Below are 14,040 nucleotides of genomic sequence, written 5' to 3'. Positions count from 1 at the left end.
TTTTGGTCGAGCCAAAGTGCTGTACATAAAATAAAAATAGCCCCCAGTAGAGACACTTTACAGAAAATACAACAGCACAGATTATATGACATAACTGTACATTCTTTCATTGAGGCATGGATTCAGTAATACCTATAGGAGTCTCCTCCTGCTCCCCCGGCTGCCCCGTCCTCCCTGAGGTCTCGTCAGCAGCAGCTCTCTCATGGTTGGGCAGTGCCACGCCTCCAAAAGTATCAGAGATCTGCGCTCGTGGGTCAGAGCCAGCGATCAGGACGTTATCCAGAGCCCAGTCACTGTGGTCCGCTCCCTCGTGCTGAGGCTGCCACCAGCGCACACGCACCCCTTCCTGACGGGCAGCAGGGGGCAGCAGCACATTCACAAACCTGAACAACAACAAAGTCACATAAGTCCAAAATCATAAACAATGCGCCCTTTCCCGTGATTTAGTAGCTGTTGATTTATGTGTGTTTACCTGCAGAGGATATGCAGATGAAAATTATCTTTCATATCACAAATCACACTTTTCTCTTTGAGACTAATGTTTTTTATGCATTGTCCTTTTTTAATTATGACTAATAATGATAATTCTGTTGCATGCAGGAGGAAATATCCATGAGTCATTGGTAAAAACAATCTTACCCAGGCTTGGTGTACAGATCATAGAAGATCTCTGTCAGCAGGTGCCAGTTGATTCCTCCATTCAGACTGTACTCCAGAAGCACTCCCTGGTTACGGTTGCTTGGTGCGATCATGCAGCCGTACATGAAGTAGAACTGGACAAACTCAGCGTTGGTCAGGTTCAGGTCCACTGTCACCAGCTGACGGCTGCAACTCTGTGCACAGACACAAAGAGAAATGTAGTGTGTGAGTCAAGGTCAATCTGTACCATCCTTCTATAAACAAACACAAAAGATTTAAACATGTACATTCTTTTTATCACAAAGAACAGTTCAGTCAGAAAACGTTTAACAGCAGCGTATAGTTAGAGTTTGCCGTCTAGGCTTCGGCCTCACCACTCCCTGTAAATATGTGTTACATAGAACATAGAGGAGTGATGAATAAGTAACTGTCCCTTGAGGCCTACAGGTGGATGCTGGGGCGGTGGTTGGGCAGAAGATCAGCAGCGGGGCAGAAGAGTGGCAGCAGCAGCATTAACGTGATTGTATTTGGTTGGTTAAATAAGGGGGTAAGGCCACACGTATATGTATCATTGCTGCTCGAGTTGACTGCACTAAACTAGCTCGCAGGGGCGGACTACAAATCAGCCCGGGACTCTCGACCGGCCCACCTCGGTACCGCAAGTTATTACCGCTAGTAAATTGTCGACAGGGAGGGGTGCTAGTGATTTATCCGACCGGCCCACTTCAGTACCGGTCCATCGGGACTCGTTCCGAACGTCCCGATGGTCAGTCCGCCCCTGCTAGCTCGCATTATCCATTACTTAGTGTTAACCAGAATAATAAAAGTGAGAGAGGTACATTTTAACTTTAAGAGTTGAACAGAGCAGTAATTTATCTTGATAAAGCTTCATGCAAGACTTTTACAAAGCTGCTCCTAAGAGGTTTCTCTGGCAGTGTGTCCATCCACATGAAAACCAGCCTGTCAATAGTTATCCATTTACAACTCTAAGTGCCTTGGGAAAACTTAAGCTGACATAAGGGCAGAAAGCTACTTACTTTGTGGTCTTTTATTTAATATATACTCAAAGTACGGTCATTCACATATCTGTCCTTTTGAACTCTCGCTGAATCATTTGTTTGTCCCATTCAATCCTCAAATGTCTGTGATTTTGAAGTTTTGGTTCTTTCAATCTCTAAATACCATGGATTCAAAGGTGGGTTGTTGCGTAGATATCATGTATGGTATTTATGTAAATGCTATTGAATACTTCATTCCATATTCATTGCATATTTCTCTTCCACCGAATCCCTGGTTGTGGAATAGTTCATAATGGAAAATGTTGTGATAAAAAAAAGGTGTATTTACCCCACTGAAGTGCAGAGCAGCTCCAGAGGCCACGGCTCCACACACAGTGCTGAGTTTCCCTCCGGTGAGAACGTGCCAGTGGGTGAGGGAGGGAGCTCGACTGAAACTGTCCTTCAGCTGTGAGGGCAGAGCACCCACGGGCTCATCGCAGTACTCTCCCCCCCACTCTGTGTCACACCTGGGGAGGAGAGGGGAGTCAGATACAAATGTATAATAGAAAGAAAAACTCACAATCAAGTTATGATGAGATTTATTTACAAACAGATCCTTGTTTCAGTAACTTTATGTGACCAAATCAATAGGTCAAACAATATCCCACCTTCAAATAAGCAACATGGCCACAAAGTAATGCAGAGATTAAGAAAATAATGGACTTGAATTACAAAGGTGTATTTCACTCGAACCCCTTGTAGCTCATAATGAGAAGTAGACATATACATGCGTGAGGTTGCCATTACTTACACACAGGAGCTCTGTTGGCAGCGTCCGTGTCCAGAGCACATATCAGGGCAGCCATCTCCAATATAGAGATTATCCATCGCCCAGGTCTGCTGCTTGTCAAAGGGAGCCTGCTGGAACCACCGGAACCTCGTGGCTGGAGACCTAAAGGTATAGATACAAGTGTTAGATACATCTCACAGGTTAAGTTTAAATAAATAATGTTCAGTATCAAATATTTAAATTGCTGACATGGCACTTTATGCTTATGACATAAGCATACAAGTCATGTTCGGGGCAGTGCTGACCTGGCATACGATGGGATAGGCAGGGTAATACGGCCCCACTTGTTGTAAGTGTCAGAGACCAGCAGCCTCTGCAGGGTGTAGGAGGTGCAGTCGGGGCTCGTAGGCAGACAGTCTCTGATCAGAGGCTGCCAGGTCAGACCCAGATCCAGAGAGTACTCCAACTCTACGGCTGCGGAGTAAGAAGAGGAACACAATCGTCAATGTCATGTATATTCAGGAAACTGCATTAAAAAATGCAATCATAAAGACAGCCTAAAAATGAAAAATAGGATTTCAGGCCTTTTTAACATGTTCATTACACATTTAATAAGTTGTGAAGATGCTTTGCAGATTAATCAATAATGAATGTATACTTCAGTTGCAGCCTTATTCAGAATTGACTTAAACAAATAATTATTGTTATGTTTCTTATTGCTTACAGTAGCAGGAGTTGGTGACAGAGCAGGAAGCGGAAAAGTCAAACTGGATGAAGGCGTCTTGACCCAAACTGATGTCAGTGGTTACAGCATAGCGAGTGTTGGACTTCTCTATGAATGCGAAAGCAGGCCCATCAGAGCCACAGACAGGCATCCGGGTTCCTCCAGGGTGGAGCAGCCATGAGCGCCCGTCGATTGAGGAGAAATTATCCTCCAAAGGTCCCCAGCCACTGGCACTGCCCCCTACTACCACCTTTGGGACAAAATATACAAGTTGTATGGTCAATTTGTAAGGGGGACGAACAAAATGAAGGTTTTAGATGGATAACATCAAAGATGATTAGATGCTTCACTGGAAATGACTTATTGATTGATGGAAGGATGGATGACTGGATGGATCCTCACTTACTGTACCTGGTCAATGACCCATGGGCTGAAAAAGTGTCCATTTTCAGAAGGCTGCCACCAGCGGAGGCGAGTGGAGGATGTGCGGGCGCGCAGCGGGATCTCCAGGGCAACCAGGCGAGCTTGATTGCTGTTGTTGCTGAAGAGGAATTCCTGCAGGAGGCCCCAGGTAAGACCCCCGTCCACAGAGAACTGCAGCAGGACTGGCTGAGAGCGAGGGTCAGGAGCCGCCTTACCACAGCCAAGACGCAGGAAGAACTGAACAAACCTGCAGGGTACAGCCATTAACACATGATATTATCACTATAGACTGGAGTTTAAACTACAAAGAAACATTGTTGTATGGTTTATTAGTGAGGTCTGTTGTTTGTGTGACTGTAGCTATACCTGGCATTGGACAGATCCATGTCATTGGTGACCAACATGCGCAGGCCGTCTTCACTGAAGAAGAGATGGTTTCCGCTTGACATGATACCGCACTTCCTGGATGGCTTACCACCGCTCAATAGTCTGAAACGCTGAGCATCTATAGCGCCACCTACAGACACAAGGACACACACAAACACACACATAGAAAGCAACTAAACATTAAGCACAAAATAGTAAATCCTCCATATGCTGTATTAACACATCAGGATAACTGTAGTCCAAATAGGACCAATTTAATGAATTATTAAATGATTTATTTTGCGTCTGTAAGTTGGTGTACCTTCAAAGTCTTCCTTAAGGAAGTCAGGGTGGGGGGTGTCAGGCACAGAGCAGTCGGGTCCAGAGAAGCCGGGATCACACACACAGTGGCTGCCACCCACACAAGCCCCGTGACCATTACACATGTCCTGACACTGAGGGCCAATGTAGATGTTGTCTAACGCCCATGTTGGAGGAGAAGAACCAGTTGAGAAGAAACCCTGATACCAACGGAACCTCACAGACCTGAAGAGAGGACAACATACAGGGATTAGAAAGAGAAAAGCATAAGCTGATAATATGAACAAATATTGTCTTGAAAGCATATAATACAATTGGAGAAGGTTTTCCCTTGTGTACATGTATGCATCTGTACAGGATGTATTCATGTGTCCTTACCCGCAGAGGCGAAGCTTGCCAAAGTGAATGACCTCCCTCCTCCAGCCCTGTGTAGTTCCAGGGAAATAGACGCTGGCAGGGTGGAGCTCTGTGGAGCACAGTGAGGAGGGCTGGGACCCTCCGGCACACAGGGGCACCAAAAGGTGCCAGGTGGCACCAAAGTCCCGTGAGAACTCCAGACGCACCGGGTTAGAGGAGGAGCTGTCAGCTGTGCAGCCCACATTAATCTGGGGAGACATAAACATACACCACATCAGTGAAGATGGCAAGCCATGATTTATGTTTTGAATGAGTAAATGTTATTATTGATGCTTTGGAGAAGAAGTCATCAAGCTGGGCTTGTTTACCTCAAACTGGATGATAGTGTTCTCGTTCACGTCAATGTCCCTGGTGGTGATGGAGTGCTCTCCAAGCTCGCTGGAGACAAACACCATGGCTGACTCATCCTCCTCCCTTCACACAAACACAAAGATTGATCAAAAGTATCAACATCTTTTTGCAAGTTTTATCACCTTTGACTTATAGATGATACAACAATAGAGACATTTTCAAGACACCGTCATTGTCATCATTCAGAACTGTTTTTCTTACATTCCAGTCTTCTGGTAGGGGCAGTAGAGGCCAGTGTTTCCCCCGGGGAAGAACAGCCAGTTGGATTCATTGGGGCCGTCCTCAAAGCTGTCGATCACCACCGGAGGGTTGTGTAACGAGCTGCCGTCAATGATGAGATCATCTATGACCCAAACCTCCTCCTTCTTACCTGAAGGGGATACAATTGGGGAGATTGTTGCACACTTTTTCTGGGATGATGAAAAATGTATGCAAAAAGTTAATGCAGATTGCGTCCACTCACCGCTGTTGTAAGGCTGCCAGAGTCTGAAGCGTGTGGCGTTGGTCTGAGCGCTGGCTGGCAGCGGCAGGTGGAGGAACAGAGTGTCAGTTGAAGCTGGGAAGTAAAACTCGTCCAGCATCAGCCAGCTGATCCCTCCGTTCACAGAGTACTGCAGGAGTATTGAATGGGAGCGCTCCGGGACACCTAGAAAAAGCCCACAACTGTTATGACAACATCCTGAGAAAAAACAATATCATAAATATCAAAAATACAGTTTAACAAAGAAGAAACAAGTCATATATGTTACCTTTAGTGATGAATTTAAAGGAGAACTGGATGTAGAGAGTGTTGGCGCAGTCTAGATCTCGTGACACTATCATTCGCAGACCATCCTGCAAACAGACAGAAAGGATTGCATTGATAAAATGTCAAGGTCATTTAACAACATTATTATTTCTCTGTATGTTTTTTCCACATGCTGTTTAGGACCCATACCCCTTTGAAGATAAGGGCAGTGCCAGATTTGAGAGGCTCTCCACTCAGGGTTCCCCTCTCTGCTCCGTACACCTCGGGCCACGTCTCCTGCTGCAGGTTCTCATTAAAGTCCTCTCTCAGTACAGACGGCAGGGGGGCCAAAGGCACACAGTGGGCACCTCCATAACCCTTGTCACAACTGTGTGAACATGGGGCAAGGTTAGGTAACATCTAGGCAGAATATAACTGTTAAAATGACTAAAGCTGTGCATAAAAACATGTTTTACTTACATGCAGCGTCCATTGTCACAGAGACCATGTCCAGAGCACATCCAGGGGCAGCCAGGGGCGAGTAACAAGTTATCTAAAGCCCATCCTTCTGCTCCTGGGGTGAAATGGGTTTGGATCCAACGGAAACGAGTTCTGGGGGAACTAAAGCATTCAGAAGAATTTCGTAAAGAGAAGCGTGTGCACCATTAGACGATAAACCCATTTTTATTTGACTATTTATGGTTAATTAAGTAAAGAGACACATACTTAGCGGCACTGGGCAGATAGACGGTGATCCTTCTCCAGTGTTTGTACTGGGTGGAGGTATAGATGGAGCTCTGAGTATAGCCAGCGCAGCCAATGGCAGGAGGCACACACTCCGGGGTGATGAGGGCCCAGCGATGGCCGCAGTCTGTGGAGTACTCCAGTCGCACACCATGAGAGAAGGAGGTGGACTTACTGCAGCCCATACTCAGCTCAAACTGCAGGAAGGACGATCCTGAAACCTCAAAGTCCCAGCTCTCTGCATATCTTGGTTTCTCTGCAGACACAATGTCAAATCAAGGTCACATTTTCGGTTTTAACGTTATCCTGATTCCAGTAATCACACTATATTACAATGTTTTAACTTTGGACAGCGCCTTGAAACAATTCGGGTGTATAGGTCTGCTTGGATTAGAAAGTTCGGTTCAGCCAAATACGTTGTTTATCCCTAACTGTGCTGAAATAGGATCTGAGTTATTTGAGATAAGTCGGTCATAAAAAATGCATGTGCAATTTTCTATGTCATATTAAATACAACTTTACAACCAAAACACAAAGTCCAATTGCAAATAAAGCCTTGAAAATCTGGCTGTGCTTGTTTTACAGCGCCTATAAGAATCTCCTTGAAGTCAATAAGTGCTTTATGTGTTTACACAGGGACACCGGAGCTTTATATTTATAGATGTGTTGCCGAATTGATTTAGCTTTGCAGTCTTAATTAATGGCCCCTGTTGTAATGCAATTCTTGAGCAAAGTAAATCTGCTCAAAGCCTGATGCAAGCATAAATATCTGGCCGGATTTTCATTCAGGTTTGCTCTCATTAATAATGCAGGACCCACGGTGCCACAGTGAATGGGTGATTCAACTTCTGCTTTTTGTGTGGGTAACACTGTGATGTCAATGTACAGCCATCTATGTGGTTTGTTGAGTATGTGCATATACGTGTAGGTTAACTAGATGTGCTTATGCATGGATGTTTTGTATGTTTTATTTATAACTCATCGTGCAACTGTCCAGCTGATTTGCAGCAACATCCTGCTTCACATTCCCTATACATTCAGACTGTAATTCACTCATTACAAAATGAAGCTTTACTGAAGCAGCTTGGTGTTAAGTGTCTTACTCAGTGGCCACTTAACAGTGTTCATTGAGGAAGTGACTTCTTCACTTTGCATGCAGACACTTACTAAGCAAGTCTAAGAAATGCAACTGATATCCCTGTAGTCAAATACTTAAAATGTTGTTGGTATTGTATGGTAATGTGTTTGTGTCACTCACTATCAATGGCCTCGGAGTTGAAAGTAAGTGCCGTGTCCAGAGACAAACAGTCCACAGTCACCTCCCCTCCCTGAATGCGGTACCAGTTGTGCCTCAGAGGCGTCGTGCCGTCAAACTTGTCATGGAAACCTGTTCTTGAGCTGTCGTTCATACCAATAAAGACATCGTCTAAAGCCCACTGGGCCGAGTGTTTTCCTACAAGGATGGAGAGAAATAAATACAAATGGAAAAACCAAAATTGTGCTTTAATATCAAAAAACATATTGCATTTCTTCAGTGCTTTTCTGTAGTGTTGTGCATATTAATAATGGACTTACCTTGCTGTGGCTGCCACCACCGAAATACTGTGTAGGGAGTTTTGGCGGCAGATGGCAGCTCGATGGTCACCACTTGCGGCTCCAGGAAGGAACTGAAGTCAAGCTCCCTGACAAACTGCCACTGGACACCATTGTTGGTAGAGAACTGGATAATGACACCTTGCATCACAGAACACAGAATGGATATATAGTTAAGATGGGAAATCATTGTCATAAATGCAGAACTAAGTCAATTAAGTACATGAAACAATACAATATAGTGCAATACAAATCAAATATCCAGAAGCCCTGATTATTACAGATAAGCTGTTTAGGAGGCTGGCAGTGTTTTATCTGACATTGCAGGAACGGTCAGACTGAGCCTTCAGCACTGCTGCGGGCTAGAGATTCACAATCTGCTGACTGGTGAAGAAAATAGAACCGACAACAGTAGACTTTGATTCTCCATTAGAAAAAACACCACACAGTCTTGGCTGGATCACAGGATGGATCAAAGACAGAGGAGTGAAGAAACAGATGGAGACGAGCCAGAGGTGAACAGATCAGATTTGTAGCTGCTCGCTTCTGACTGCACTGTTAAGGACAGCCACATGAATGCAGCAGAGGGCCTCAACACAGGGTGCGATAACTACCTTCGTTTCGGGAGCGGGGCCGGGTGCAAGTGGGACCCAAACTCTTGCTGCCAATTCGGATGTAGAATTGCACCAACCTGTGTGTAAACAGCAACAACAACATTTAAATTCCACACTAAACAAACCACCAATTCAACTGGTTTCCTGTGCTTACAGATCAAAAGCTTACAGGTGTGTGTTTGACTCACCGTGTGTTAGTTGTGTCGAGAGGCACTGTACGCGCATCCCTCCTCCCAGGGCTACTGAAGTAAAGAGCTTTGCCCTCTCCAATGGTGCCACAGCCGCCTCCGATCTGTCCCCCACTTAGACTCTGCCAGAGTGGGCTCAGCTTCCCCTCAAAGCCCTCTGTCAGCTCTGTGGGACTGGCTACAGCTGGGACACAACTATCCTGCTCCACTGTGGGGGGGAACAGGGAATCACAAGGTATAACACATCAGGAACATATTTGTTATTGTTTAGTGCTTTGTTATTTTTCCTTTTCTTCCTCAGTTTTGTACCTGTGTATCCCATATCACAGAAGCAGACTCCAGAGATGCAATCACCATGCCCCCCACAGTGGTTTGGACATGGCTCAGAGATGTAGACCCCATCCAGGGCGAAAGGAGGGGCATCTCGGTACATGCTGCTCTCCTGGAACCAACGAAACCTGGTTTTACTGGAAAAAATGAGTGGAAGCAAATTAGGGAATGAGAAACAGCAGGCATTTCTTTTTATACCATCTCTGCTATAACTGCATATTCCACGTCTAAAGAAAATGAATAAAATCACAGTTACATCTTTGCACATTGAATTGCATGCCTGTTACCATAGCTACCTGGCAGCAACATTGCGTGGTACGACCACAGTAACCCTGCTCCACTGTTCGTAGTCTCCAGTGTTGTAGACTGTGGGCTCTCTCAGCTCACGGCCGCTCCCCTCACAGATGCCTGCCCCAGGGGTTCCTGGGTAACATCCCTCTATCACCAGCGCCCAGGTACGGCCGGCATCATGAGAGTACTGCAGCATGACTGGAGCAGACGCGCTAAAGTCTGACTCACAGCCTATGTTCAACTTGTAGGGGAAAGAGCGGACAGAAAATAAAGGTGAGCTTATTCTGATTAAGTTTGCCTGCTTGTATTTAAAGTGACATCTTTAAAATACTTGCTGACTTTCTAGTTTTAACTCGTTTCATATACCTTAAACTGAAGGGTATATCCAGGGCGCAGGGCAAGGTCTCTGGTGACGGCCACCCTGTCCCCATCGGAGCGCCCAAACACCATGGCAGAGGGCGTTGAGGCACAGAAGCTGTCGTTGCTCTCCCTAACCATGCCTTCATTACCCAGCATCAGCCACACACTCATCTGGTTCAGAGGGTAGTCGAATGCTGGCTTTTCGTAAAAGTTCTATAGAGACAGAAACATTTATTTGAGTGTTTTGTTTCAACAGGTAAAAGCACTATTCTTCATATGATAGATTCCTGACCTGTGGTAGAGTTGGATTGGCCATGGGGATGATGTGTTTCTCCCTCTCTGATAAAATGATCACATCATCAATAGCCCACTGGTCATAACCGTCCCCAGAGTGAAGAGGCTGCCACCAGCGAAACCTTGTGGAGGGGGTCTTAGAGGCCAAGGGAAGCTCATAGTGGACAAAGCTGGGAACGAAAGAAGAGGCAGGTTATGTATATCATTCAATACTCTTTTCCCATACTGAATACAAAAACAGTAAAAGCAGATATCTTGATTGGTAAAGATGAGAAATATAAATGTCTTCTTCTTCAACGCGGGATCTCTCACCGAGGCTTAGTGAAGTCAGTGAAGTACATCTCAGCGATGAGGCCCCAGCTGATGCCTCCATCGTTGCTGTACTGCAGCAGCACTCCTTCCTCCCGGCTGTCAGCCTGGTTACACTCCGACCAGTCTCCACCCACCCGCAGGTAGAACTGCACGAACTCTGCCCATTCGGTGTCCAGGTCCCAGCTCAGCAGCTGCCTCAGCCCGGCCTGACAACAACAGGAATGTTACGTACATGCATATTGAGGGAGGGAAAGTCAACAACATGCTTGACAACTTACTTTTAGGTGCATTATCGTTTACATCCATTGTTCAAATCAAATCAATTTTTTTTATTTATAAAGCACATTTATAAACGATTTTTGGTCGAGCCAAAGTGCTGTACATGTAATAAAAGCACACTACAATAACATTATGGGAAAAAAAGGAAGAAAAAAAAGTAGTTTTTTGGTTGGAGTTTATATGGAGGTCAAAGGTCAGCAGTATTTGACAGGAAAACAAGACAGTAGTTAAAGATTTCATTCTGTTGCTCTGCCAAGTTTTCACAATAACAAAGTATTTATCTTAATAACACAACATGTTTTAACCTTTGTTATCTGGATCTGGGTTTGCACCAAAACACATTTGGATAATTATAGGATTTATGGCCCTGATCTTTTTTAAGTAAGTGCTATAGTTTTTGTAAAGATATGATGAAGTTTTGCAATGTTAAGAAATTGGGAATTGCTTTTTAAAGTCTTTGATATGTGGATCTGGATGTTGAACCAAAACATTTTCACTTGTTAATCTGCATACTGACAAACTTTACTTCAATCTGTTGACTTCAACCATAACAACTAACAGAAAGACAAAGGACAACAAAACATGACATTCAACAGATTTATAGTTGTTTTACCTTGCTGAAGTACAGGGACGATCCAGATGAGACCACCCCACAGCCCATGTCAGGGGTGACCACCTCCCCACCAATCACCTCCTGCCATGTGGCCAGCATTGCATCCTGGGACTCAAAGTCAGAGAGTACACTGGAGGAGAGGAGGGAGGAGGGCTGGCAGTCTGTTCCAGAGAAACCATCATCACACCTACAAGAGAAGACAGTGGCTGAACCTCCTATCCCACAAACATGTATCAAAAGATAAGAGTGTGTGTGTGTGTGTGTGTGTGTGTGTGTGTGTGTGTGTGTGTGTGTGTGTGTGTGTGTGTGTGTGTGTGTGTGTGCGTGCGTGCGTGCGTGTGTGTGTGTGTGTGTGTGTGTGTGTGTTTGTGTGAAAGCTGACCTGCAGTGCCCATGGTCACACCAGCCATGTCCGTGACACATGTGTGGACACTGCTGTCCGATGTAGATGTCGTCCAGGGCCCACTCGTCCTGCTCTCCATAGTAGTTCTGAATCCAGCGGAAGCGTGTGGCACTGGACCTGAACACACACACACACACACACACACACACACACACACACACACACACACACACACACACACACACACACACACACACACACACACACACACACACACACACACACACACACACACACACACACACACACACACACACACACACACACACACACTGTTTAATAACATGAATAATAATTAAGCTGGACAAAGTGTACATACAGTAGATGGAAGAGGAACTGCTGTACTGTAACTTAGAGCTAAATGAAACTGATACAAAAAGTAATATAATGATACAAATGCATTACATGATGAAATAGGGAAACAGTATTTGCTGACATGTCAACCACATCATCATGTTATAATCACTTAACTACTTCTCTACTGGAGATTTGTGGATTTAGTCTCCTGGCAGTTAAAGATTATTCTTATCAAATGCGTTGATTTCTATTTCCTGTGTGTGTGTGTGTGTGTGTGTGTGTGTGTGTGTGTGTGTGTGTGTGTGTGTGTGTGTGTGTGTGAGTGTGTGTGTGTATGTGTGTGTGCGCGTGGGTTCTGCTGCTGTGAAATGAAGGTCAGCAAGAGGGCAATATCGTCATCACATCATCTCAGTTTAAGGTAGGCTGAGGATGTGTCTGCAGTGGGGGTGCATGCTTGTACATGCTCGCAGCTCGGTGCAAGTACAGTGATGACAGATGCATGTAGAAGTGTAGATAGTCAGGTTTAATGGGGGTTTTATAGCGGGAAGGTTTCTTGGCCTGCTGCTTCGGTGACCTATATCAGACCACCGCCTAATCAAAACTGTCTGCGTCTGTTTTATTATCATTTACTGCTATGACCCCGTGACCTCCCATCACACCCTGCAGGAGATTAGACCGACTTTATTTAGGAGCCGTGTGGCAGTATGACATGAAGGTGGAGGTCACAGTGATCCGTGTGGAAGGTTTATGTGATTGTTTGAGTTGATCTATGTGCGAGGCGAGGCTGGAACAGTGCATGTATTTCTCAGGAACTGTTCAGTACAGGATGACTGTTTCAGTATGGGACTTTTTCATTTCTGTTCGCCTTTTAATAACTGAATTATTACAGTGCTATTATCGTTACAGTTATGTATGTACAGTATTGGCACATGAAGAACACACAGTATTACAGCACAGACTGTTTTTTTTGTGATTTAAGATTACATAAAGTTTGACCAGATGTTAATATTTCTGTGGTTAAGTATCTAAATAATTGAAAGGACCATTTGCCCAAAAATATATCCAAGACCCCAACAATGTATGTCTTTGTCAGGGGATTGATAGGAAAAATGTAATTGTGTGATTTCTTTCTGAAAAGTGCATATATTAAATGTTGAAAATGACTGTGAACAAAGCACGGCAAACCTTTTTAAAGCATCACTTGAAATTCTTGGTGCATATGAACAAACATTTGTATGGAGATGTGTGTCTATGTTTGTGGACATGTAGACATTTACAATAATAGGTGTAGACGCACTATAGTGACCTCTGTTTTAACTTTACACAGTCCAGTACACACTGTATCTCAGGTGCATTGTGCTTGTTGACTACAAAAGACATAAAAGATCAGATCCCAGAGGGCACTTTGTGAATCTTTGTTTCTATCTACTGTACAGATGACAGCTTCTTACCACGTCTTCTGAGGCAGAGACAGAGTGATGCGTCTCCAGTCTTTGAACTCTGATGGGTGGTAGACACTGGGAGCTGTAAACTCAGAGCAGCTGGGCATGCCAGGCAGACAGGCCTAGGTGAAAAAACAACATTTTATTGCACTATACTTTTGTATAGGGCTAAAAGGCATTACCTAATGTTGTTACATAGAAGAGATTATTGCAGATTTTGTTTAGTTATACAATTCTTTAAAAACAGCCTGATATTCTGATGAACCATCCTGAGGCTACTTCAGCCCCACAGTGTATGCTCATAAAAGTCTCTGACCTTGAACACTGAAACACAAGCCCAGATTAAAAGTACAGGACATTCAGAGAGTTACATTCTGCACTTGCCAGGTGACAGCAGTTTCGTGCACATGGGAAAATGAGAGGAAATTCACTGATGGAGGACTCATTACGCCCTATTCAATTCCAAAAGCAATAACAATCTTGGCAGATACTTTGGTGCCTTATGAATATTTATGAGCCAGTTG

The 14,040-nt window shown here is 44.6% G+C and overlaps 1 protein-coding gene across 2 annotated transcripts in view; it reads right to left on the bottom strand.

Annotated features, from left to right (window-relative positions):
• LOC117448084 (reelin-like) overlaps positions 1-14,040 on the bottom strand; it is a 96,757-nt gene that overhangs the window by 10,298 nt on the left and 72,419 nt on the right. For both annotated transcript variants that reach the window (XM_034085189.1, XM_034085190.1), the window contains exons 22-50: positions 13,526-13,638; positions 11,757-11,894; positions 11,375-11,561; positions 10,483-10,688; positions 10,169-10,340; positions 9,883-10,089; positions 9,522-9,757; positions 9,205-9,362; positions 8,896-9,103; positions 8,708-8,784; positions 8,076-8,234; positions 7,759-7,953; positions 6,483-6,756; positions 6,237-6,377; positions 5,967-6,144; positions 5,779-5,863; positions 5,493-5,675; positions 5,231-5,399; positions 4,987-5,092; positions 4,640-4,866; positions 4,263-4,486; positions 3,941-4,091; positions 3,563-3,821; positions 3,152-3,401; positions 2,733-2,901; positions 2,449-2,589; positions 1,987-2,164; positions 640-833; positions 133-383 (exon numbers count right to left, since the gene is read on the bottom strand). In XM_034085189.1, the coding sequence (XP_033941080.1) occupies positions 133-383; positions 640-833; positions 1,987-2,164; positions 2,449-2,589; positions 2,733-2,901; positions 3,152-3,401; positions 3,563-3,821; positions 3,941-4,091; positions 4,263-4,486; positions 4,640-4,866; positions 4,987-5,092; positions 5,231-5,399; positions 5,493-5,675; positions 5,779-5,863; positions 5,967-6,144; positions 6,237-6,377; positions 6,483-6,756; positions 7,759-7,953; positions 8,076-8,234; positions 8,708-8,784; positions 8,896-9,103; positions 9,205-9,362; positions 9,522-9,757; positions 9,883-10,089; positions 10,169-10,340; positions 10,483-10,688; positions 11,375-11,561; positions 11,757-11,894; positions 13,526-13,638 (5,236 nt within the window). The remainder of the gene's footprint in view (positions 1-132; positions 384-639; positions 834-1,986; positions 2,165-2,448; positions 2,590-2,732; positions 2,902-3,151; positions 3,402-3,562; positions 3,822-3,940; positions 4,092-4,262; positions 4,487-4,639; positions 4,867-4,986; positions 5,093-5,230; positions 5,400-5,492; positions 5,676-5,778; positions 5,864-5,966; positions 6,145-6,236; positions 6,378-6,482; positions 6,757-7,758; positions 7,954-8,075; positions 8,235-8,707; positions 8,785-8,895; positions 9,104-9,204; positions 9,363-9,521; positions 9,758-9,882; positions 10,090-10,168; positions 10,341-10,482; positions 10,689-11,374; positions 11,562-11,756; positions 11,895-13,525; positions 13,639-14,040) is intronic.

This window comes from Pseudochaenichthys georgianus, chromosome 6, assembly GCF_902827115.2.
Source record: "Pseudochaenichthys georgianus chromosome 6, fPseGeo1.2, whole genome shotgun sequence".
Classification (NCBI taxonomy): Eukaryota; Metazoa; Chordata; class Actinopteri; order Perciformes; family Channichthyidae; genus Pseudochaenichthys; species Pseudochaenichthys georgianus.
Note: the sequence above shows the minus strand (reverse complement) of the source record. Positions and strands in the feature narration are given on the sequence as shown.